This window comes from Mustela lutreola, chromosome 4 (genome assembly GCF_030435805.1).
Source record: "Mustela lutreola isolate mMusLut2 chromosome 4, mMusLut2.pri, whole genome shotgun sequence".
Taxonomy (NCBI): domain Eukaryota; kingdom Metazoa; phylum Chordata; class Mammalia; order Carnivora; family Mustelidae; genus Mustela; species Mustela lutreola.
Window position 1 is genome coordinate 97366258 of NC_081293.1, and position 27046 is coordinate 97393303.

At 39.1% G+C, this 27046-nt stretch overlaps 1 protein-coding gene across 11 annotated transcripts in view; it reads left to right on the forward strand.

Annotated features, from left to right (window-relative positions):
- Positions 1-27046, forward strand: part of SUGCT (succinyl-CoA:glutarate-CoA transferase) — an 811293-nt gene that overhangs the window by 464436 nt on the left and 319811 nt on the right. For 3 of the 11 annotated variants that reach the window (XM_059170563.1, XM_059170567.1, XM_059170565.1), the window contains one exon: positions 4030-4097. The exons of the other annotated variants lie outside the window; for them this stretch is intronic. In XM_059170563.1, the coding sequence (XP_059026546.1) occupies positions 4030-4097 (68 nt within the window). The remainder of the gene's footprint in view (positions 1-4029; positions 4098-27046) is intronic. 11 annotated transcript variants of the gene reach the window in all.

The window sequence follows — 27046 nt, forward strand, 5'->3', positions numbered from 1 at the left end:
GAAGCAGGCTCTTTGCCGAGCAGAGAGCCCGATATGGGGCTCGATTCCAGGACCCTGAGATCATGACTTGAGCCAAAGGCAGAGGCTTAACCCACTGAGCCACTCAGACTCCCCTATACCTTTGTTTTTAGCTCTTTATTATACCAAGAATTTTTGTCTATGATATAAGATTCTAAAATAACTTTGTTATTTTTTGTTTTAAACCAGGTAAAAAGCCATGTATCCCAATGACATTGATTGTTGTTAGTCTTGTTTCCTGCTGGTTTGAGATAGAACTATTATCATGATAAATGTCATATGTGTATGGATATTTTTCTGGATTCTCTATTCTGTTTACAGTCCAGTCTATATATCTCTGGATTAGTTTCTTGCTGAGTTTTAATTATCCTATTTGCATAGTATGTCAGGCCAGATTTTCTTCTTTTTTAAAAATGACCTTGCTCATTTCATGAATCTATTTTATATAGATTTTAGAAGGATGAGGGATGGTCTTTAATTTATAAATTAATTTGGGGCAAATTCAGTTTTACAATATCAAATCTTTCTAACCAGGAACATGGTGTTTTTCTAGGATTTAAGCCTTATTATAGGTCCTTTGTAAGATTGACAGTTATTCTAAAAATATCTTTTGCACATTTACTTTATCTTTATTCTTTGTTATTATGTGAGTGTTGCTTGAATTCTGAATGAAATCTTTATGGGCTTTGTCTTCTAATTTGTGATTGTTAGCGTGTGAGATAGCTACTGATTTTTATGTTGATATTGTTTCCATCTGGTTTAGTAAACTCATATGTATTTTAATAATTTCCTAAATGTTTTGCTGGACATCACACTGTTGTTAGAGAATGCTAATTTTGTTTCTTACACTACATGCTTGATTCCGTATGTTTTTTTTTTCTTAGTGTTTTTGCCAAGACCTATTTTTTGTTCCTTTTATTCTACTGTGGGAGACTTCTTATGATCTTCCAAATCACTAATTGAAATTTTTCTCATATGCATATCCACTTTACTATTTATTCATCTGTTTCTATGTTTTATTTCAGCCACATTGTTTTTAATTTCCAAAAATGCTGGTTCTTTCCTTCCTTCTCTTCCTCCTGTTTCTTCTAGTCTTTCTTTTCAACTGTTTTTTTTTTTTAAAGAAGGCAGTATTTTCTTTAGTCTTGTTGATTATAATAATTATAATCCATTTAAAAGTTCTTTTTATTTCTTTCAGAAATTCTTACTTTTTAGGGATTAGTTCTTTTTGGAATCCTTTTTTAAAAGATTTATTCATTTATTTGAGAGAGAGAGCGTGGAGGAATGGGGCAGAGGGAGAGAGAGAGAATCTCAGGCAGGCTCCACAGTGAGTGCAAAGCCCAATGTAGGTCTTAATCCCACAACTCTGAGATCATGACTTGAGCTGAAGTCACAAGTTGGATGCTTAAATGAGCCTCCCAGACATCCCTGGAACATTTTTATCACTCCATTGGTTTCACTTAAATGTTGGTGATTCTTGTTAGTTTTTGAAATAGAGTTGAAGGACTCAGTTGATTGGTTTCGGTAGTTGGATGGTTATTTCCTAAGGGAAAAATAGGAATCCCTATGCTTCCAGCAATTAATTTGGTCAAATCCCAGGAACCTTGGCTGTTGTGGTGCTTCTGTAGAGAGAGGAAGGAGGGAGTTGGGTATTTGCTTCACGTCATGGATGTGAGTCTCTGGAGCAGAAGCTTTCTTCCTTTATAAATGGTTTTATCTCTGGCATCTGAAAGCTCGGGTTTGATATTTAAGCCAAATGCTGCTGTATAAGCTAACCAAAGACCCATATTAAACTTCTAGACACCTCCTATTTTCTCCTAACAGTTACAAATTCAATATGGCGGAATAAAGAAATTGGAAACACTAATCTGTAATCACATCCTGAAGAGTAAACAGACATTAATTTATTCTGTGCTTTAATGCCTGTTTTCACTTTGCATTTCACATCCATCATCTTTTGTCTGAAGCTGTGGGGAGGGATGTAGATTTGCTGGAACATCCATGACATACTTGGAGACGATGATTTTGGAATGGCAATTCGAGTTTAGGATTCACTTGAGGAGACTGCTGGAGATAAAGCTGGAGCCAGGCTGTGAAGATGTTCACATTTATGTTTGGGGATTTTGGACTTTATCTTGTCACTAAGGGAGTATTTCTGATGGGGTTTGAGCAAGGAAGTATCGTGATAAAAGTGACTTTGAGGCTGGTCTCCATGATAAATATGAGAAGGAGGTGCAGATGCCATTGTGGTCATCCAGGACAAGATCGTAAGGGCCTGGGGTGAAGTAAGGGAAATGGGAATGGAAAGAAAGTGACATATACAAGAGTCTGAACAATATGATTTTAGGCTTTGGTGGTTTCTTGGATGAGAGAATGAGGAGAAAGGAATGTTCAAAAAGACCTCAAGGTTTCAAGCCAAGTCACTACATGAGGTAGTAGAACTATGTAAGGGGATAAAAAGAGGCTGTTAGTTTTTTTCCTGATTTTAGCTGTCATTTAAACACTTCAACCCCATCATCTTTATCTTTATCTTCATCTAATTCTTTTCATCAGATGATTCATGCTTAAAAATATCAAATGATCAGAAGTGAATTATTTTATATTTTCTGTTTCCCAATGCTAAGAATATCTGTTGCTTTCCTAAGGGTGGAGGGTTGGCCGCAGGGATGGAATGTGCTGGTACCTGCCATCCTACTTACCACCAACACTACTCAGTGCGTCTGGGTAGCTGGCCCCAGTCCACATCTCATTCTGGATCAGAATGAAGGCTATTGGAATGGAACCAGTTCAAGGAGTTGATTCACGAAAAAGCTAGACCTTGACCTGTTTGCTTTTCCAAAGAAATTTCCAAATTTCAGGAAGGATTTTGTCATTAAAAATTGCTTTAGAGGTGCATGAAAATCCTCTCTTCATTCCTCTGTTTATTTTCTCAGTACATCTACATTCAAGAAACCCACTGTTCTCATAAGAGTACTGTCTTTTCTTGGGAACTCAGTTTCACTGTGCCCTGTCGAGCCAGTGAGTGGCGTGGATATAGCAGCTACAAGGTTGACAAAAAGGTTAAATGAGTGACTGTAAGTAATATGTCATGCAGAGCTTTGCTCAGAGTAAGCATCGGTAACTCCTGACTCTTACAACTGTTCAGATTCAAGGGCATCTCTTCCTTGTATTGATCATGTTGTGACATTTAAGGCCATTGATCTCAAACTTCAGTGTGCATGAAGATAATCTTTAGGGTTTATGAAAACATGGATTACCAAGCCTTATCCCCAGGGTTTTGATTCAGCTGGGCTTAGGTGGAGCCTGAGAATTTGTATCTCTAGCCAGTTCCCAGAAGATGTTCCTGTGGCTGGTCGGGCAAAACTGAGTTTTTGAGAACCAGTGGTTTGGGGGCTGGGATGAGGGTAATGTGGTTTGTATTCATAGTGGAGTCAGTTGCTTTGCCATTAGGAATTCCGTTCTTTCCTGGCTGTACATTCTGAACCCTGATCTGATGTGCTCTTTGTTTTCTGAAGCAGCAGAAACCCGTCAGCAGGTGACAAATTTCATTACTCTCCTTTCTTTGAATTTTCCCAGGGATTACTAAGTATACCACTGTTAGTGCTGGCACTTTTCTGTTATTTTAAGGATTTGTTGGTTTCTCCAAGGTGGTTTTCCCTTGACGCCAGAAGATGTGAATAGGAACCATCACACGGCGATGCTCGGTTCTGTGTTGGTATTTCCTATCCTGTAGCTTAATACCAGTTTTTCACTTAATATCAGTTTTAATCCCTGCTTTTCTTCTTCACATCCTTTTAAATTCTCATTTAATTAGTCAGAGTTACAAATGGCCTCGCTTATAAACATCCTCGTGTAAGCCGAGCAATGTGGCTTTCGGCGTCTCTATAATGAAAGTTTAAACTACTTGGAACTCAAGCTTACATTCCTTTAAGTCTTTATGATCTAAATATTCTTTTCCATGATGCCAAAAAGGTTCTGTGTGATCATCTAAAGTTTGAAATTCGTTTTCAGATTAAAGGCACTGCCAAACTGGGAAGCAACTGTGTGAAGAAAATGTGTGGAAACACCAGTCATTACAGGTTGGTTTATAAAAAGAGTTGCGGATTGATCGGTCTTTGAAAAATGTTTGGTGACACGAAACTCTTTCAATCAGTTCCAAATCTGGCAACTCTCTTGTTGCATTAGATTTTCTTTCCTTCACTTTTCTTCTCTTTCTAACAGAGACAGACACATCCCTTTTCCTGCGTCCCATTTTAGATGACTGACGGAAAAGTAAACACCAAATATGAGCATGTGGGGATGGTTTATTTCTTTTTACATTGACTAGAAGGCAGTGTTGAAAGGGAGACACTGCTGTCATTTCACAATGTAGGAAATTTAGAAAAGGTGTGAGAGCTGTTTTAAATAATTTCTATTTTTGGATTATGCCATTCATGAGGGTATGTAGTCTTTCCTTTAGAGAAGGAATTTGTTTAAAGTATATCTGAGATCGCTTGGTGACAAATAAACAATGTGTTCAAAAGAAAGCCCTGTAATTTTTTCATTAGATGATTCATGCTTAAAAATGTCAAGTGATCAGAAACGAAAGACCCAGTGATCGGGTCATTTGAAACATATGGTTCTGGGAGTTATTATGCATGCCAACACTAAACATGGGACGTCAGTCCCTTCTTTTGTCCTTATAAAGATAGAAGAGCCCTTGGCGCCTGGTTCTTTTCTTACACCTCACATTCCGTGCCCTCGCGTTTCGCTCACCTGTGTGGCGGTGCCAGTGTCACAGTGACATGTAAAGACATGGCGGTGGGTTTGCCAGAGTTCAAATAACTCTACTGGTTAGCCTTTGAGTGGTGTTGAGGAAACTACTTGCCTTCCTGTGCCTCCATTTCCTAATTTGTCAACTCAAAATGGGTCTACTTACCTAGACCCATTATGGCAAAGGTTAAATAAAATTAACACCAGTAACGCCCTTAGAGCGGTTCCTGGCACATAATAGCAGACTCAGTCCACGTTAGCTTTTCTTTTTCTTTTCTTTTTTTTATTTTTTAAAGATTTTATTTATTTATATGACAGATGGAGATCACAAGCAGGCAGAGAAGCAGGCAGAGAGAGAGGAGGAAGCAGGCTCACTGCTGAGCAGAGAGCCCGATGCGGGGCTCGATCCCAGGACCCTGGGACCATGACCTGAGCCGAAGGCGGGGGCTTTAACCCACAGAGCCACCCAGGCGCCCCCACGTTAGCTTTTCTTATTTACTTTGCTTAGACTTCCTGGTGTGATCAGTTATTTCCCCCTGAGAAGGAAGATTGTGACAACTAACCTCCCTGTAAATTGCTATTTGGGGTATCATTTGGGAATAGTAGATAGTTAAAATGACTCAAGTATTATAAATGCAGACCCATTTTGATGAAAATTAAATAAGTGATATTTTGGTCTTGAGTTCTATCTCTGCAAATTAGAAACCATATTCTACTACAGTAATTGCTCTGCACACTAACAATGGGAAATTCTTTTAGGCCAGTAGATTTCAGATTCTTTTGCTTAGTGAGATCTGTGATTTTTATTTCTGCTCTGTTTTCTATGATCAGTGAAAAGTTTGTATAAAAAACATAATTTGTTAATTCCATTGAACCATTACAAATGGTTCAAGTTAAATATAACTTCACAGAAATGAATTCTTCTGAATGTATTTATATTATATATAATGTACATATTTGGACTTGAGAGGCACATTGTATCAGATGTATCAGATTTATTTTCCCAAGTTCCTACTTGAACCTTGGTTCTTCCATCTCATTAAATCAATAACATCCATTACTTCTGGGAAGGAAAGCCCTATAAGAGAGTCATAGTTTGACTTTGAACTTTCAAATAGAATTTGTCACATTGATAGCAAGATCATGGTCCTGAAGTAAGCACCTTTTGTTGACAAAAGCCATTCTTTCTCGAGAAGGAAAAAAAAAAAGAGGGGTATTACATAGTGATTTTCTTATAAATCAAAACTTGGAGGCGGGATTGAGGGCATAGCAGAGCAGTGATGTTCCCACAGCATGAAAAGGAGCAAATGTCCAAGTGCTGGAGGGAGTCTCTGAAAGGGAAGTAGGTTGAGAAAGGGGACAGAATACCTTCACTTCTTTTTTACTTTTTTTTCTAAAGTTTTATTTATTTATTTGTCAGAGAGAGAGCATGAGTGCACAAGCAGGGGAGTGGCCGGCAGAGGTAGAGGGAGAAGCAGGCTTCCCGCTGAGCAAGGATTCCTTGTTGGACTTTGTGGGACTCAGTCCCAGGACCCTGGGATCATGACCTGAGCAGAAGGCAGTCAGTTAAGCAACTGAGTCACCCAGGCATCCCCAGAATACCATTACTTCTGCATCCTGTGGCCTTCCGGTGGGATCTAGAAACTGGGAGGGGAGAATTAAATATTAATAAATCTGTCTGAATTCGAGAACATTGAAAGTCAGTACTCCCTTTTACTTGGGGGAAAGCCTGGGAAGGTTGCAGACCCTTTCTTCTTCGTGGCAAAATGTCCAGCAGAGAAAGAAGCTGAAGTCTTCTTCCCTATTCCCTCTCTACTATCCCCTTTCTGGGAGGACCAGGGAACCAGAGGAGGATGTGGGATGCAGGGATCTCACTGCCAGCCACAGTGGCAATCTTCATGGTCATTGCAGCGGGTGCCAGATGGACACTGTAAAAATCTGGGCCCAAGAAATCAGTCTCACCAGCAGAGATGTCCCAGCAGATGGCAGATCATGGGATGTCTCAGCGAGGGCAGAGAGAACCCAGAGGCTCCGGGAACCAGAATGCTCCTCTTGACACAGACAACACCGTCTTAAGAAGTCTTTCTTTTAATGGTCAAGTGAAAAGATTTTTTTTGTTTGTTTGTTGTGTTATCAGAATGAGACCTGAAAGGAAAATATTATCAGAGATAGAAGGGAAAGTAGCTGAATTTACAACAGAAATTTCATCCCAGCACAGAGTATTAGTGAAGATCATGATTATTCTGTGTTTAAAAGTACGTGAAATGTAATGCTTTCCAAGGCCTGAAAATGTGGCAATGTAAACACAGCTCATTCAGCCCCACGACGGACCACATGCACCCAGAGTCCCACTGTTGGGAGGGTTTTTAACAAATTGCTCTCCTTTAAATTCTGTCCTGCACGTTTCAGAAGCCTCTTTCATCAAATAGTTCCTTAGCTCAGAAACCTCAGTGGTGCATGTGTTTGTATAGGTATAAAGTACTGTGATTGACTCTTATGGTTTATTTCTTGATTTATTGCTATTTTTGTCCCTTTTGAACAGCTCTAATTATAACATATCAAGTTGGGAGGAGTTAGTCTGTAATTTTTAGCTACAGAAAAATGACTATTTGGAATCAGTTCTCTTTCTCTGCCATTACTGCTATTTGAAACATAATATGTACATTTTGGCATGAGGATTTAGTTTTTTTAAGGAAGAATCATATGGACCAATAGCAGGAGATAGGCATAGCCCTTCAAATTCTACTGCTAGGCAATTGAATTCAGTGACCATACTGAAACTTGAGAAAATCATGCTTACCATTTGGCTTTGTGGTATATTGACGTCTTGTATGTCAGTTTTCCTGTTTCATGGGATTTGTAAGCTTGAAAGACCTTGATGCTAACTTAATACAAACAAGATAAAGCGTTCTTAACAGAGTGTGCTGACCATATGTGGGGTTCATTTCATGGTGATTTTCATTTCCTTTAGAAAACTTCTCAGGAACCCTAGAGGTTATTGTTCAGAAGCTTAAATGGCAAGACCAAAGGGATAGTGTGGCAAGCATAGGCTGCATCATTTCTAAACTTCAGATTGTGCTAACTGAATCTGAAGCCATACTGTATCACAAATAACCAAGCCCGATGCTTTCCTGCATGTCGTACATTCATTGAATCATCCATCCAGTTCCTCCCCGATTCCCTGCCCCCACTGTGGGTTAGGGGTGTGCTAGGAACCAATGATGAGATGAGGGAAGACATAGTGTAGGAACTCGAGGATTGTAGAGTGTGGTCAGGGCGTTGCACCAGTAAACAGGTAGATATTACATTTGTGCAGGTCAATCTTGGGGCCTAGAGGATGAACTGATTCAACTTGGAGATGGTCAGGGAAGGGTTCCTTGAGTGCTAGTGAATTAATCCATATTATCCAAACAGAAGAAGAAGGTTTTCAAACCAAAGGGGTAGAATGAATGTGAAGCTTTTAGAGAACCTCGAGGAGTTTGGTGTGACCAGAACATAAGATGCATGTTGAGAAAATATAAGGATACTCCAGTCTAAGGACTGAAAATTAGGGGGGATGTCAGATCATGAACCACCTAGGTTAAACCCCATAAAAATACTGTCTGGTAGGTGCTGTTGTGTCTGCTTTACAGATGAAGAAACAGACTTGGAGAGCTTGGACATGCTTTTAGCTACACAGTGAGCAGCAGAGATGGGGGTCTTCTGACCACAAAATCAGTGCTATGGCAGAGGAGTTTATTGGATTTTTTTTTTTTTTTTAGTCTCTTAATGACCTCATCTGCTTTTAACAATATAATCAGCCATAAAATGTGAGAAAGTATTAAATTAAAATTGCTTTGAGGTTGTGAACAATGCTATTTAGAAAATTAAATTAGTGAAAAATGCATTAATATTAGTAATACTAATACTACTACTAATAATAATAATGTGGTTTTTGCTCATATTGAAATGGGCAAGAAGTTCCTAGTCACCTCACAGTCTGCACTGAGCATGAGCATTTAAAAAATATGTTCCTGCCGCGTGTATGGAACAGTCTTTAGCTCAGTCTTTCTGAATATCCACCTGTCCAGAAGCCCGAGAGAGGAGACCACACAGCCGAGGGAGCTAAGGGATGGAGCAGACTGGAAGGTTGGCCTCATGTGGATTTTTATAAAATCAATGCATGGTTTCTTCAGGAATAAGGAGCCAACACTACCAAATGGTTTGATGTTTTAGAGTGACTTCACCATAGCAGAAACATTATAAGAATTTATTTTAGGGCACTTGGGGGGCTCAGTTGGTTAAGTGTCTGCCTTTGACTCAGATCACGATTCCAGGGTCCTGGGACTGAGTCCTTCATCAGGCTCCCTGCACAGTGGGGCATCTGCTTCTCCCTCTGTACCACCCCACTCCCTGCTCATGTGTGTGCTCGTTCTTGTCTCTCTCTCTATCTCTATGCTCATGTGTGTGCTCGCTCTTGTCTCTCTCTCTATGATAAAATCTTCAAAAGAAAGATTTATTTTAAAACTCTTGCAATGAAACAAAGCAAGCCAAAACAAAACTAACCCATGTCTTATCATCCTTTGGGGACCCAGAGGGAAAATCAACCTTTTTGAAGGGAAAATTGACTAACCTGGGGCCCATGCTCCCTAGGAGAGAGCCTATGTTAGGCTTTAGCCAAGGGTAGGCGTGTATATAATACATCTGAAATGGAGGGAAGGAACTATAAGATTCCTTCATGTTCTCAGAGGGACCAAATAAATCAGGAAAGATTAAGAACCATTTTAAGTGTGCCACCCCAGACTGAGTGTGTATGTGTGCATGTGTGTGTGTTGGGGGAGTGGTGGCCTCAGATTACTTTTAAATTTGTAGTATTGAATTCTCCAGATTTGATCCTAAACAGGCAAGAGGTTTCAGAAAACATTTCATATTAGTATTTGACAAAATAAGGTTTTAATTTTTTACATATTGAGCGATTTTCATAGAGCAACATACCGAGCCCATTATCTCATCCAAACAATAGTATCAACGTTGTTCCACAGCAGTGAAGCTTATGGACCTATAATGAATGTTTAATATGTGAATTATAACAGAATTTTAATTATGATGAAATTAAGTCAATACCACATCATCCATCTCTCTGCTCATATAAATGCATAGAACGGTGGTCTTTAAGTTCAGTTGAGTTGATTAACAATTCCTGCTTTTTAAAAGTTGTGACAGGCTACTAAATCTCTTGATAAATCCCCCTTTTAACCTCAAGACTTTTTCAGATAATTCAGAGTAGAATATGAGTTGCTATAATAACTGTAAGCTAAAGTAATATACCATGCAGCAGCCATGAAATGTGGGGTACATTATTATGAAGTTTGTATTAAATAAAAAGCCTGAGTATGTAAAGGTAATTCAACCATAAAAAACTGAACAAACAAAACAAAACAAAATTTCATTTTATGTTACTGATAAAATTAAAATCTGGGAATCATGTTTGTAATCATCTGTAGGGTTTTTGCATATCCTCAATTATTTAAGTGTTATTTCTTTTAAAGAGTAGCTCTTTTATTTTGCCCAAAAGGTAAATTTAAGTTGGATAATATTGCATCCAACTAAGCAGTACATATTTCAGAATAGTAACTAAATATCAATATTTATCTTTTTTTAGGAGAACTATGGAGAAATATGTAACTCAAAAAGCTGTAGTCTTATCTGAGATGGTTTTGTTGATCTTTACATGTTTGGAGAATATTTTTTTATATGAATTCCACCCTTTTGCAAATCTATTTTGAAATGTAGCTGAAGATAAGAATATGTCTATGATTCTGTTTAACCTTTTTATAAAGAAGTCTTCTAACTCAGCATATGATGAAGAAATTTTGAGCCCAATGTAAATTCAGATTTGCAGCAGAATGTCACCAGACCCCTTGATATATCAGCCACCTTTTTGATTGAAAAATCATTTTCTACAACATCCAATGTTCTCATAGCTTTTGGAATGTTTCGATCACACCTAATAATGCACTATAATGCAGGTCCAACATTGTTTTTAAAAAGTATGTAGCTTCTTGCACATTATTAATCCATACTTGTTGATATTTTGAAAAAATGGCCAATCCTTTTGCGGATGTGTACAAAGAATTGCAAGTATTGGGAACGGTTTGCAATTCTTTAGTTGCCATCTCCTCAGAGAACTTTATCACTTCTAAATCCGAAAGACATATAGGACAGAGTAGTTACACTTACATTTTGCAGCAAAATGTCTACATGTGTCAATGGCATGATACTAGACTTGGTTTAAATGTTTCAGAAAATAATTTTGAATTGGTACAATTGAAAAGCAACTTAATGTAAGATGATCCACTGTTTTCTACTGTCTCCCTTTCATCTGATTTCTGATGTCAATTGCATGTATCTGATACATAAAGAGGCTGTCTTCTGTGGCAGAACTGTTGTCCCCTCTAATATTACTGAAGAGACTGAAGGACATTAAATCTCATTAACAGTATTTGATACGAATTTGGTCCTTGTTATACCAGTGCTTTTATATGGAATTTAGGCAAGTCTGTAAGAATCAAAGACTTAATTCTTAAGTTAAAACAATTTTCTTTATCTTTCATTCTGATTTTCAGTAATTTCCGAAAACCTTCAGTCACAGTTGAAAATTTATTTATGCCATCTTAATGGTAAGCATGTTTTTAAGAAATAAGATGTTTTCAACCATAAGTTTCGCCTACTCTCTGTTTTTCTTAACATGTTTTTATAATTTATGGGAGACAGTTGATCACAAAGGGATTCATTCCAAAACGGCAACTATTTTAAATATAATTATTTGTATGACTTATGAATATTTTTAGTATTTTGTGAGTCACTCTTCTCTATAGATTTTTGATGGCAGGACAGATTTCTATCAATTTAAATGTAATATCCTAATTATCATTTATCTAGGTATTGAGATGTTTTAAAAGATATTGAGATCTGCTTTAAAAATTTTATATTATAGAGATAATTGTGTGCTTACAGTATCACTTATTTTCATTATCTCACACTATGCAGAATCCAGGTTAAATACAGCACTGTTGTCTATGAATACGTTGATGGCAGATCTACATCAACAAAATATTTCAGGTGTTTCATCTTTTTGCCATTAATGTTATGGCTTGACTTCCCCATTTTAATGAAATATTATAACACAGACTTTCATCTTAACACCATTGCTGAGCTAACTAAAGCTCATAGGAATCCTGCATCAGTGACTTAACATTGACTTCTAACTTTGCCAAGTTGTACAAGTACTTGACAGGCATTGTTTACGCAGAGAGGTTTCTGTGGAATGGAGAGGCAGAGCCCCAGTAACATAGGTTCAGGTGTTCCTGGAAGTGAGCGAACCAGTTGGATTGATCTTTCCAGGAGCTTGGCAGTGAGTGGAAGGTCAAAGGGATGATTAAAGAAAGACATTGGATCAAGGATGGGGGAGCCTTGCACACTTCCCAGAAGGCACTACCATGAGAGAGGAAAGAAGGAACAGAGCAAGTGGAGTAAGATCTTGAACATGCAAGATATGGGGAGGGAGAAGAAAGAGAACCAGAGAGATAGGCACTGTATGCCCCGAGACTGGCAGGACAAAGGGGGAGATGGGTAGTGTGAAGGTGAAGAAACAGGAAGTAGAGGGAGTACATGGCTTTGTTCATTTCCTCAGTTCTGGTGGAGGCATCATGATTTGTAAATCATAGCAGGGGAAGACAAGGCAATTGTGAGGCACATTAGGATGGAATGGCTGTTCTCAGATCGGAGGTGAGCTGGCCAGCCAGAGCCAGTCAAGTACTTAGCTGTAAGATGCTGAGACCCATTAACTTAATAAGTATTTCCCAAAGGCAAGCCATATATTCAGGACTTGGTTAGGCTCTGGGGATACAGAGATGAAAGACCTGGTTCTAGTCCCTCAGGAGTTTACAGACACGTAAATCACTAGTTACCACACGGGTGCTACTGTGGGAGCTGGGAGAGGGATGTGTTTCTCAGCCACAGAGAAGAAAGAAACTGGATAATTTTCTTTTAAAGGAGAGCGTCTTAGGCTCTTTTATGTGCCTGGTTAGCTCTACTTTATGCATTTCAAAGAAGATTATCTAGTTTTCAAGCTAATTAGCAGCAGAAAATTCTAAGGTCTAAGTTATGCTCTAAAAGACATCTGACAGAACAATAGGAAATAAACCACAAAACCTAAAAAAATGAGTATAAACATCTTAGACTCTCTTATTGGTTAGTGACCAAAATCTAATTCAAAGTGGATTAAAGAGAAAATAATGAAATTAGAAATTCACATCATTGCCAAAGTCTGGGAGGTGCTCCTGGGGTCAAGACTGGCTGCATTTAGGGGTTCAAATAATATCATCAGGTGTTGGTCTTTCTACAGTTTTTGAGAAAGGAGCCTCTTCTTTACTCTGGCGATTTCACACCGCAGCACCATCAAGCCTGCGTATTTCTCTTTGGGAAGGAAACATTTCCCTTTTGTGTAAGAAGTGTGGCAGACCTGTGAGCCCAGGGTCTGGAAAGCTGTATTTCATATCAATATGGACCGGTGAATCTGATGGGAAATTTTTGCCTTCCCATGAAAGTAATAGAAAAAAAATTTTAAAGCTATTATTCATATTTTGTTTAAAACTAGGGGTAAAACTATAAAACCCACAATTAAACTTATCATGACTTTGTTTCCCCTATGGATTACTTGAGTATTTTTTAGGCTTTTTTCATTAATCCTGAAGCTTCATCTTCATCTTTACTAACCAGTAGTCATTAATTACTTCAGTATAATTCTGAATACATCCCTTGTGCAGCTCTGGTGTTAACAGAGAGTAATTTAAACAGCAGAAAACAGAAATATACATTAGAATCTTCAATACAGGTAAAGACTAAATCATATGTTCTTGTCTGAGAAATAATTGTTATGGTCATACAGTTCTGAATAAAGCATCATCAAACCTTTACTGTGGTGTTCCCTTTATATTTGGATATACTGGCCTCTTGACAGAGATTGTAAAGATTTTGAACTTAATGTCATCCCAATGACTATTAAGCACTTTTCCTAATAATGTTTAGTACAGATAGGAAACAGTCAGGTGGTGAGAATTTAATATTCCCAGACATTAAAAAGAAACAGTCAAAACACAGCAGCATAAGGCTAGTTTTAGACTGACTACAACATGAGCAAGGGAGTTTCTATTTGGGGATGTTTAGAAAATATCATACACGTTTTATATAATTAATCAATATGAGTCATTTTAGTGCACCCCATTGCATCTATTTGAATTTCTCTACTCCTTTGTTGTTGTTAGAATAATAACCAGGGATATCTAGAGAACACTCTTTCTTTACTTGATTTCCTTTAACCCTTTTACAATCTCAGTGGCATTCATCTGTAGATGATCAACTTAATTTGATTATTGGTGTTGCCTTATAAAAAAAAATCAAGTAAGAAATTATATCCATAGTGAAGCAGGCCATATTGAGTTTTGGTAGTTCAGTTTTATTACTATGCTTAATGGTGGTGATAACTATTATTATTTTTGTCATTTAGCATTGATATTATTTTTTTCAAAGATTTTATTTACTTGACAGACAGAGATCACAAGTAGGCAGAGAGGCAGGTAGAAAGAGAGAGAGGAGGAAGCAGGCTCTCCGCGGAGCGGACAGCCCGATGCGGGGCTCGATCCCAGGACCCTGGGATCATGATCTGAGCCGAAGGCAGAGGCTTTAACCCACTGAGCCACCCAGGCGCCCCTAGCATTGATATTTTTTGACATAAGAAGCCATCACCACCTCTTTGTTCCCTTAGCATTAATAATTTGTAATGCTTGGATTTTGAAATCCTGTGGGAAAGCAATTTGAAGGATGCAAATGTTAGGATTATTACCACTTACCAAATAAATGTCCTGGCATAGGAGATATTAAGCAATATAAAGTTTTAAAGCTTGTGTACGGCCTACATAGGAAAGTGAAGGCAAGACCTATGATTTGATCTTTGAAGTCAAAATAATCCTCTCCCCTCCTTCCTAATACATACTGAATCAGATAAGATTACAGCTTTGTTCCCCTCCCTCCTTACACTCACACCGCTGACCCTGTAAAGTAGGTGTGCAGGTGAAGACCGAATGAGATGTTCTGGGACTGTCCAGGGGCAGGAGGCAGACACACAGATAAAAGGTGGCGCTCTCTTGTCAAAAACTTTAAAGTAAAGCCCAAAACTCACTCTTTCCTAGTCACTGAGATTGTCCTTTTCCTTATTTAACTTTCTTCCTCAAGAAGATAAAAGAGCAAGTAGGAAAACCTGGGCAAAGAAAAATCTGTGTACAAATAATAAAATATGCCTTGGAAGGGTTGAGAACACAAAATCCAAAATGCTGTTTAGTCCAGCACATTCAGAAGTGAGCTTGACTTTTGGTCTGAGATTTCTGGCAGCCAGCAGAAAGAAAGGAACCAAGATCACTTACAAGCATCACCATTTTCATAAAATAAGCCATTGGTCTAGACAAGCAAACTTCTTCACTCACACTGTAAGAGTGACATTTTTCTTGTTAGTTCTTCTCAACTTAGAGAAAAGGTGGTTCCTTGTCTTTTGTCTCAAATGTTAGGTAGAATCTTCTCATTTACAGAGTACCAAGTGAAAGTTGAACATCTCTCAATGATAAGGTAAAAGGAAAAGGATTTGCCAACATTACTTCATCCCTGGATAAATGCTTCTGACATTTTGAATCATAGAATAGGTTATTGTTTTAGCACTAACTAAATGCCAGTAAAAACTAAGGTGCTGTCAGACTTTGGAAATTATATTAACATATTTTATGCTATTTTGTAAGTAGCAAAGTGCTCTCACGTTCATTATAAGATCCAATTTTTGCAGCATCTCAGTGGTGTGGATAATTCTTTCTCTATCGAAGGTGGTCTGCATCCTGGTTTGAGGTCAAGAGACTAAATTGCCTGAACTTACACAGCAAGGAGGTGGTATAAATGGGACTCAAACTAGAACCAAATCTTTCTTTCTGAAAATAGTATCTTTTCCCCACTATAGTGCCTGCAATTCAATTTTGCAAGGAAAACCTCCAACCAAATAATTTCTCATAGATATAGACATTTCTTTCCAATACTTACTTCATGCATTCGCAGCATACTTTCATCTATTGCTTTAATCTTGATAACGTAGAATGGGCTGAGAAAAAAATAATAGGCATTATAAAATAGCCACCAATTGTCAAACACTATACCATTATAATAACCATTGGTTATTAAAGCACTATACCATTATAATAACCATTGGTTATTAAAGCAGTCCTATAAAGCCAGCATGATGGTCCATATTTTGCAGATGACAAAACTGGTGTCAGAAGAAGAAAAAAAAGTTGGTATGCGGCAGTCAAAAATTCTAACCAGATCTGCTGGACTCGAGTGACCTCGTTTTGATCACCAGAATGTGTGGCTTGGCAGCTCTCATTATATACAGCCAACAAGTCTTTGTGAAGGAAGTGGGAGACCACTGTTGCTCAGTCCTTATCAGAGAAGTTCTAGAAAGTTGAGCTGTCTGTGCTGGTGACTGGGTAAATGCCGACTTACTCCCTAGGATATACTCCTGCTGGCGAACAGGACATTCTTCTTAACCAGTCTTCATACCCGTGTTTAAGAGCAGGGCTTTGGGTCTTATCAAGAGAAAGCTTCCAGCCTTACATCCATTAGGTCCTTCAAGTGAGTAGCGGAGAGAACGTGCTTGCACTCTGACTAGTATGTGTAACCGTAGAATCCCCACTTTAGAATTTGGCACCTTCTTCCCCTCCTCTCCGGCTGCTGGCATTCTCAGTTCAGTTAGCCAGGGAAAATGATAGTATGTATGTATGTATGTATGTATGTATGTATGTATATATGTATGTATTTATATTAACATATAATGCATTATTTGCTTCAGGGGTACAGGTCTGTGAATCATCAGTCTTACACAATTCACAAAATTTACCACAGCACATACCCTCCCCAATGTCCATCACCCAGACACCCTATCCCTCCACCCCCTATCCCCCAGAAACCCTCAGTTTGTTTCCTGAGATTAAGAGTCTCTTATGGTTTGACTCCCTCCCTGGACCCATCTTGTTTCATTTTTTTCCCCTCCTACCCTCGACAGCCTCCCCACCCTGCCTTTCAAATTCCTCATATCAGAGAGATCATATGGTAATTGTCTTTCTCTGACTGACTTATTTTGCTTAGCATAATACCCTCTACTTCCATCCACGTCATTGCAAATGGCAAGATGTCTGTCTTTTTTATGGCTGTGTAGTATTCCAGTGTGTGTGTGTGTGTGTGTGTGTGTGTGTGTGTGTGTATACCACATCTTCTTTATCCATTCATCTGCTGATGGACATCTAGGTTCTTTCTATAGTTTGGCTATTGTGGACATTGCAGCTATAAACATTCGGGTGCATGTGCCCCTTCAGATCACTACATTTGTATCTTTAGGGTAAATACCCACTAGTGCATTTGCTGGGTCATAGGGTAGCTCTATTTTCAACATTTTGAGGAACCTCCATGCTGTTTTCCAGAGTGGTTGCACCAGCTTGCATTCCCACCAACAATGGAGGAGGGTTCCCATTTCTCCACATCCTCGCCAACATCTGTCATTTCCTAACTTGTTAATTTTCGCCATTCTGACTGGTGTGAGGTGATATCTCATTGTGGTTTTGATTTGTATTTCCCTGATGCCGAGTGATGTGAAGCACTTTTTCATTTGTCTGTTGGCCATTTGGATATCTTCTTTGAAGAAATGTCTGTTCATGTCTTCTGCCCATTGGATTGCATTCTTTGTTCTTTGGGTGCTCAGTTTGATAAGATCTTTATAAATTTTGGATACTAGCCCTTTATCTGATATGTCATTTGCAAATATCTTCTCCCATTCTGTCAGTTTTTTTTTTTTTTTTTTTGGTTTTGTTGACTGTTTCCTTTGCTGTGCAAAACCTTTTGATCTCGATGAAGTCCCAATAGTTCATTTTTGCCCTTGCTTCACTTGCCTTTGGCAATGTTTCTAGGAAGAAGTTGCATGCCTGAGGCTGAAGGAGTTTCTGCCTGTGTTCTCTTCAAGGATTTGATGGATTCCTGTCTCACATTGAGGTCTTTCATCCATTTAGAGTCTATTTTTGTGTGTTGTATAAGGAAATGGTCCAGTTTCATTCTTCTGCGTGTGGCTGTCCAATTTTCCCGACACCATTTGTTGAAGACTGTCTTTTTTCCATTGGGCATTCAGGAAAATCATGGTTTAGCAAGAAGGTGAACCATATCCAACTTATTTTAAAATTCAAAGCACTCATTTTTTTCTGTGACTTTTTCTATCCACTCATATTTCCATGCTTTCAGTTTTGTTTTGTGTACATATTTTGTCTCTCAGGTGCTGTGGTAGGCATTGTAAGGACAGCAAAAATGAGCAAAACACAAATCAAATTTAAACAAACCCTCCTGAAGGGAATTTGTGATCTTGCAGTGAGCAAAGAGAAACAAGCAAATATTTTGGTTAAAAAAATCTCCAGACTGTGTAAGCTAACTGTCCAAGAAAAGTAGAACCATGAAAAATAAATGCATTAGTAAGCAGAGAGATGCAAATAAAAACAATGATGTTTACACTGAGTAAAGTAGCAAAAATTAGAAAACTGGAGAGAGCCAAGTGTTGGCAGAGATATGGGTGTATCATGGCTAACATGCACTTTTGGGAGATTATGTACCCATGCAGACATTCTGGAGGACAGTTTGGTATTACTTAATCAATTTCTTGTGGCCTTGCAATTCTTCTGTTCAGTATATATGCCAATAAAATTCTCAAACAGGTTCATAAGAGGTCATGTATGAAGATAATCATTTCTGGTGACCAGGAGAATATTGTCAAAAGTGTAGGTGAAATGTGGGCAGTGCATATCAGAGAGTATTTTTTTTTTTTTTTTTGGAGTGGAAAGTCATGGATTTAATTTTTTTTTTATAAACATATATTTTTATCCCCAGGGGTACAGATCTGTGAATCACCAGGTTTACACACTTCACAGCACTCACCAAAGCACATACCCTCCCCAATGTCCATAATCCCACCCAAACCCCCTCCCCCCAGCAGCCCTCAGTTTGTTTTGTGAGATTAAGAGTCACTTATGGTTTGTCTCCCTCCCAATCCCATCTTGTTTCATTTATTCTTCTCGTACCCACTTAAGCCCCCATGTTGCATCACCACTTCCTCATATCAGGGAGATCATATGATAGTTGTCTTTCTCTGCTTGACTTATTTCGCTAAGCATGATACGCTCTAGTTCCATCCGTGTTGTCGCAAATGGCAAGATTTCATTTCTTTTGATGGCAGCATAGTATTCCATTGTGTATATATACCACATTATCTTGATCCATTCATCTGTTGATGGACATCTAGGTTCTTTCCATAGTTTGGCTATTGTGGACATTGCTGCTATAAACATTCGGGTGCACGTGCCTCAGGGAGTATTTTTTTTTAAAGATTTAAAAAAATTATTTGAGAGAGAGAGAGAGAGAACAATCAGGGGGGAAAGAGGGAGAGGGACAAGCAGACTCCCCGCTGAGCAGGGATTCTGATATGGGACTTGATCCCAGGACCCTGGGATCATGACCTGAGCCAAAGGCAAATGCTTAACCGATTGAGCCGCCCAGGTGCCCCACATCATGCGGTATTATGCAACAGATCACAGTAACGGTAGCAACATGGAAAGATCACAGAACAGCATGGAACAATAAAAGATGCAGAATAAAATTTATCATGGTATCCATTTCAGTAAATAAGTATGCATGCCTAAAAATATTATATATTTTCCAAGAATGCTTCATAAAAACACATATATTTAATATATTAGAATGGGTTTTTGTGGAAAAGGAGAATGGAACTGGGAATAGGGAGTAAAAGGGAAAAGAAATACAACAGAGGGATGATCCATTAGCCCGTCTTCACAACATGACATTCAACAAGGAGCATTTTGAATTCAATGCTCTACAAAAGGGAAAACAAACATGGAGATTCAAGGGGGCAGGATGTTACAACCTGAAGTGTCAAGACATACTTCATAGAAAAGTGGCATTTGATTTATATCCTAAAAGATGGCAAAAATTGGACAGAGGTTAGGGAAGATGAGAAGCTAGTCCGGGGGATAGATACCAGTTTATATGAGAAGAGCCTTCTGGAGAAAATAAGGCCAGCAACTGCTTGGCAGTGCAGTGCCCAGGCATCAGGGTTCAGCGAGGAGGGAAGGGCTCACTCTGGTTGGTGCATAGGGTAAGACTGGAGCACAGTAATAACAGCCGACATTTGGCACCAAGTGTCAGGCTTAGTGCTGAGTCCTTCATGCACCTTATCTGATTAAGCTCCATGATGGCCACGTGACATCCATAGTCTACTCCTGGCCATCATCAGTCTTCATTATTCACCTCACTGATGGAGCAACTATGTCTTAACGAGGTAGGTCCCTTTTTCAGCCACATATCCTGTGATTGCTAGATTCGTGACAAAAAGCCTATGCCCTTCACCCCTATGCTCAACTTGCTTTCGAGGAAGTCCTCTGTCAGTGTAGATGCAGAAGGGCCTGGTAGTGAATTGGTTAACGTAGCCCAAACTCAGCCCTATGCTGGGTATGGCTTTAATTATCCCTTACTACTGATTAGCTTGATAGCAAAAGGATATTCGAGAAGGAAGCTGCCCATATTATGAAGTTCTGCCTATATTTTAAAGGCCTTTCTGCTCATGTGTCTCTCATTGACATGATGGAGGGGCTCTGCCAACATCAAGCTAAATAAGGACAAAACATTTATAGGCACCCTTTTTAACCCTGTTGGAGCTGTGCATTCCGAAATCCTTCCAAGTAACAAGTGGGTAAGCACAAAAGGGGCGAAACTGGCCCTTTTTAACTACAAAGACTGAGGTTTAAGCTTTATCATGCTGTTTATCACGCTGCCTTCATTAAACTCCAAGCTTCTCTGCCATAAAGATGGGAGAAATGGCCCCGTCTATATATGGTAGAGTTTGGAGTCTTGGCTTGCTGAACTCGAATGCAAGACAGATCATTCAGGTCAAAAGAGGAATAGAATTTGGTTTGTTGGAAATGAATGGCCAAATCAACATTCAGGCCAATTACTATGACAGTTTCCATGTTTCGGGAAGCGGCATTTGCAACATGAGAAACTGAGGTATAGAAGCCCGTCAATGGAAAACAAAAGCCAACGTGTTTAGAGAGGGCTTTTAGTGACAGACCCAAGTGAACTGAAGTTTCAGCAGGTCTGGTTTTTATTTATGCCTTCCTTTTTCTTGCATCCACACCCATTTCTCAAATTCTTTCTTTGCTATTTACACATCAAAACATCTGGGATTGGGCTCCCAGCACCTGCTATAGGAAGCAGAGATTTTTTCCTGCCGAAAATACACTTCTCAATGGCAACATTTAAATTGAATACTCCTCATTTTGTTCCAAAAGAATGTGTGTTAAGGTCTGGTTCTAAGCAAATACATGGCTTACAAAATGAGAAGAACCCGATCATCCTAAGAAAAGAAATCCCCGAACCTGAAGATCTTGATAAAGGAATAAAACAAATGAAGGATTCAACACACAGACTGAAAACAGACTCTTCATAGTTTAGACCTGGAAGACTCTACAGTACATCTGTTTAGCATCTTACAAGCTGAAGAACTCTGCCTTGAAAAACCTTCTGTACCAATGACACAGAGAATGAAAGGTTATGTTATGACTTTCAGATGGAAACCTGCAAAAGTTTATCTGCTGGACAGGATGGCTAACTCTTACTACTTCGGTTTCCATATGTCTATATATTGGGCTGGGAACAGAAATACCATATTTGAAATATGAGCGGGTTACAAAGCCTCTATAACTGGTAACAGCCATTGAAGTTTTGCCGAGATAAAGGAGGCTATTTGTTTCCAAGTGTGGGTGCAGAGAAATGCCCTTAGACTGATGTGGCAAAAATCATACTTGCTGAGGAGGTACCCTCGTTTGTCATAAAGTCTTGGAAAAATTGGAAAAAAATCCCTTTGGCGATGAGTTTGCTACCAGAATTGTATCGTCTTTGTTTGCAATTTACTTGGCCCCGCCCCGGGGTGGGGAGGGGTGGTGGGTAAGAATGAAAAAGGGAGGTTTCCATACGCAACAGGTTCTCTCCCCTGCTTAGTGGTCCCAGGGATGAACATTTTCTTGACCCGTAGGGAGGAGCTACTTTCTTCTTTCCCAGCCACATGGGAGGCTTGCTGCCAGCTCCTTTGCCTCGGTGCCCCCGGCATCCAGCAGACACATCTCAGAAACACTATTTGAAGTTGTCTGTGCAGCAAGTGGGTGTGCAAGGGAAGGAGAGGTATCATTTCCTTCGGAGACATACACACCCTCCGACCCAGACGGAGGAAGAATCTGCTACCCAGCGGGCTCGCTGCAAGGGATTTTCCATGTGCGTTTTATTACACTGAAGCTGACTGTGGTGACAAGCTGCACATTGAATAGCTATCTGTCTTTCCTGAAATTTCAAATTCTCTTCTCTTTTGTAGGGAAAGTGATGTAATACCCTCTTGCTTGTGTAAACAATATCATTTAATTAGAGGGTGTCTGTTTTCTCTTGCATACCGTGAACGCTGCATTCTCCTTGCTCGGTTGCCATCATGCACTTGGTTGCACGGCGATGACCTGTGCTCTTGGGGACAGTGAGGTGCGCACGTTGACACCGTTAGTAGCCAGAAATTTTTGCTGGGGAAATAAGTTTAGGACACTGTTATTAATTTGGTTTAGAAAATTGTTGCACAGCACTCCAATGAATAAGACGTAGCCGAACACATGGTCTTAGTTATTCAATAACTATCCCTCTGCAAAGGAGACATGGTCTATTTCCCATTTGAGAAGGAGCTTACAACCAACTAGTAAATATGGAAAAAGGGCTACACATGTACTATAATTTTATTGAAGAGTGCACTTACGTAGCCCTCCCCCACCCCGGCACACTCACACAACTTGTCCACATCCATGTCGTCCCAGCTGGTATCAGCAAATCATTACCGCATTATAAACAAGCCTGTGGAAAAATAGCCTGAGAGGTTTAGATGGCTCATTTTATAAATGAAGGCAGGTGGGGAGGGAGAAGCCAGATATTTGGGGAATGAATTCTTTTTTTTTTTTTCCCTCCCTCTTTAGAAATAATAGGTTAGATCTCATAAACCTCAATTAGTGGCATGGACAGAGGAGGTAGAGTTGAAAGGACTCATGACACATTCAGTATTCCGGGATCGAAGTCAACCAAAGGCTTACCGTGGAGCCCCTCCCCTGGAAGAAGTTCTTGTTTGATGGAAACGTTGAGCCTCCCTGTGTTCTTTCCTACTGGAGCACGAGTGGAATACCTTTCATAGAGTTCCTGTTGGTCAAGGTCTGGCTCTTTCTTTTTTTCTCTATTGTACTTTTGCCTGGAGTTGACCAGATGAGAAATCTGGACTTAATAGCTAATTCCAAGTTTTCTGCCAAGACCAGAAATAAAATATGATGTAAAATATGGCCTTACCTGAAAGCTTCAGGACATTAAATGCTGTTAGATCCAGGTTTAATTGTAAGAAGAACCCAAGACAGGGAAAGGAAATGAGTTTTATGAAAGTAAACCTGGTGCATGTGTCCAGGTTCTAAGAGATCAGACAGCAGGCTGAAAAGAGGTTTAGCGTACTCCCCCTTTTCTTCTTGCTCTTATTCTATGGACTTTTACAGGCATGCAGAGAATAAGTAAGTATAGCCACAGAAGGATCGGGGCTATGTTCTTTCCAACTTCTGACGGGAGCAATACCCAGAGAACAGTTTGATTGGGGTGAAGATGGCACTGGTGAGTGTGGTTGAGGCAATCCCCTCTCTGTGGGTTTACTACGTCTTCAGTGGCCTCGTGATCTGTTTGTAAGTTGCCTTACTTTGATCATATGGGCTTAACCATCTGTACCTATAAAACCAGAATCATATATAATACGGATCCCATGAATTTCAACATCCAAGAAGTAAATCTTTGATTACAGTACTCTTAACTTTGACATGAGATTTGTGTGTGTGTGTGACAAACAACATATATTTATTTTCTCATAGTTCTAGAGACTAGAAGTCAGAGATCAAGGTTTAGTTTCTTCTGAGGCTGTCCTCTTCATTGGCTGGCAGATGACTTCCTTCTTATCTGATATGAGATTTCTAGTTGGAATGAAGTTAACAAGGCTCTCTCTTCCTATGCTGGCTTGGACTGAGGTAGAGGTAAACATGGTAGATAACAGACCTATGGGAAAGGAATGCCCACATATGAAACTAGCACGATCATCTGCTTTATTGGAACCTCGCTTAACCCCCGTGCAATATCCTCAAATTGCATCAAGTGCTGAAATTACTTAATGTTTCATTATAAATAAATTATCTGATATGAAATGTTATTCACATAAATTGGCTTTTTCCATGATTAAGAAAGAGAATTAGATTAAAAAGGGCCTGTTTCAAAACGACATGGCCAGTTTTCCTTTATATGTTTGCTAAGTTAATAAAGTAATTGATATTGCAAAGACTTGGCCAAAAGGCAGGACATTTTCAGGCCCTACAATTAAACCATCATGTCCACAAGAGCTTGCTTAATGTATTATTTATGGAGCACTGATGGGATGGATATTCAGTGTAGTGTAAGAACAAAGTGAAGCCAGTGTATCCACAGTGTGAGTAAAAGCATCTGAGTATTGTTTTCTATTGATAATAGAAGCTCAGATTTATAGGACAGAAAAGGACCCTGGAGGGTTTCTGGTAACAACTCATTTTATAGATGAAGAAGCAGAGGCTGAGAGAGGGGGAAGTGACTGACTTACCCCAGGGCAGAATAATTCCGCCGGAGTTAGAACTCAGCCCTGTTGATTCTCAGAGCACTAGAGCCGTCCTCTCCCACTGGCTCCACCCCAGGCCCTCCCCTCATTCTTTTTGCCCCATTTCCAAAGGATTTTGGAATTCTGAAGAATTCTGGCTGGATTCTGAGCCTCTGCCCACTGCAGTCTGTCCTGCATGCCAGTATAAGATGAACCTTCTGTAAGTCCCGTTCTTTTCAAGAATCCCTTCTGTATTAGGATTCTCCAGAGAAACAGAACCAGTAGGAGGTAGATGTAGGTACCCCTGGGGGGAGGAGGGGAATGGTTCTGGTGTGAGCATGTGGGACACATATACCCGTAGGAGGAGGTGTGGTGTGGTTCCAGTGTGCCCGTGCGGGTCACATGTACCCTGGGTGGAGGTCTGCTGTAGTTTTGGGCTGAGTCTGCAGGTTCAAGGACCAGGGGAGCCAATGGTTAAGTTCCAGTCTGAGGGCAGGAGAAGACCAGTGTCCCAACTCCGGCTTGCAGACGGGTGAAGCTCCCAGCGTCTTTGTTCTATTCAGACCTTCGGTTGACTGGATGACGGCCACCACATTAGGGAGGGTGATCTGCTTTATTTAGTCTATAGATCCAAAGGTTGGTATCATCCAAAAATATCCTCACAGACTCATGTCCGTTAATCTCTGATCAAATATCTGGGAACATCATGACCCAGTAAAGTTGATGAGCATCAAACTAACAATCATTACTTTCTTAAGAGCATATAATGGCTATGTCTTCTTCTTGCTTTTTTTTTTTTCTTTTTAGCCAAACTTTTTATTCATTTCAAAACTCTTTCTTGGACTTAATCTTATTCTATCATCTCTTGGACACAGAGAGAAGGGAAGGAAAGGCTGACTTTAGTGCCAAATTGCTCTAAGGCACTACAAAAGTCTTTCAGGGCTTATTTCTGTTATAAAATAAATACATGTTTACATTAAAAAATGCAGATAATAGAGATAAGCAAAAGAAGGAAATAAATGTTTTCCTTAACTCAAGAGGCAGAGGTAAACTCTATAGCCTTTTAGACTTTTCTGTTTGTGGTCATATAAAATTTATATATGGTACTCATTCTCAGTGCTATTATTTTTCATTACACACCCATATACCTATGAAAGGAATATTTTTCATTTTTTCACAGTATTCACTTTATGAATTACCCATAATCTGTTAACTAATTCAAGATTGGATACCAAGATAATTTCCATTTTATGCTGAGACACCACTTTGGACATGCAGCCTTGCATACATGTCTAATTATTTTATAAAAAAAAAAACACAGGTGAATTTTTATTTTCCTGATCACAGCAACTCTAAAACCATTTTGCCTCATTTTCACCTTCTCATTCTGTGTTTTCTTTAACTTTCTAAAGCAAATCTTTTAATTTAGTGAACTTGGGTTACATTGTCGTGTATTCTTTACTTTTTCATGTGTGTTATTTTAGTCCTCCAGAGAAGTTATGAAGTTCTTGAAGGGAAGAATCATATTTTATATTTTCATATAAAGATATAAGCAAATAATCACATAATTAATTTGAATTGTTCATGAAACATACTGTGGGTTGTTAGACTATTCTTAGTTCACTAGTCTACCACCTAAAGAAACAATTTTACAGAGTTCCTATCAGCTTTGAAAATTTGATAACTCACCACTTAAATGTGAATAGTGAGTTTCTCAATCTTCCCATTGGTTGACAGATATTATTGAGGATTTTGTGTAGAATATTGCTGTGGTCACATCTGAGAGTGCCATGTAGCACAAGAGACTGTTTCTACATCTAAAGATATAGCCAACAACCTAGGTCACATATAATCAGTTAAAAATTATTCTAGACACTCTTGTGCTTGTCCTGGTATGATGTTCCATAAAGAAATTATTCCATTTAACGAATGGCACGAAGGTTGCCTATTGTGAATGTGACATTCACTGTCACTTTATTGTTTGGATTTTTATTTGATATTTGGTCTTATGATGTATACTTTCTATAGGCTTGATTAATAAATTATGGACAGAAAATATTATTGCATTCTAATTATAGAACTCTTTTTTGGTAATTATGAATAAATACTAATAGGCCTTGGAATAGTCACTAAGTTTAAATTGAACATGAAATTAGAACAAGCATTAAAGAAATATAAGTGTAGGATGCCTGGGTGGCTCAGTCGGTTAAGCATCTGCCTTCAGCTCAAGTCATGTTCCCAGGGTGCTGGGACTGAGTCCCACGTTGGGCTCCCTGCTCAGCAGAGAGCCTGCTTTTCTCCCTCTCCCTCTGCCTGCTGCTCTACTTGTGCTCCCTCTGTATCTCTCTGTCAAATAAATAAAAATCTTAAAAAAAAAAAAAGGTAAAATCTCAATGTGGTTTTAATTTGAATCTCCCTGAGGGCTAT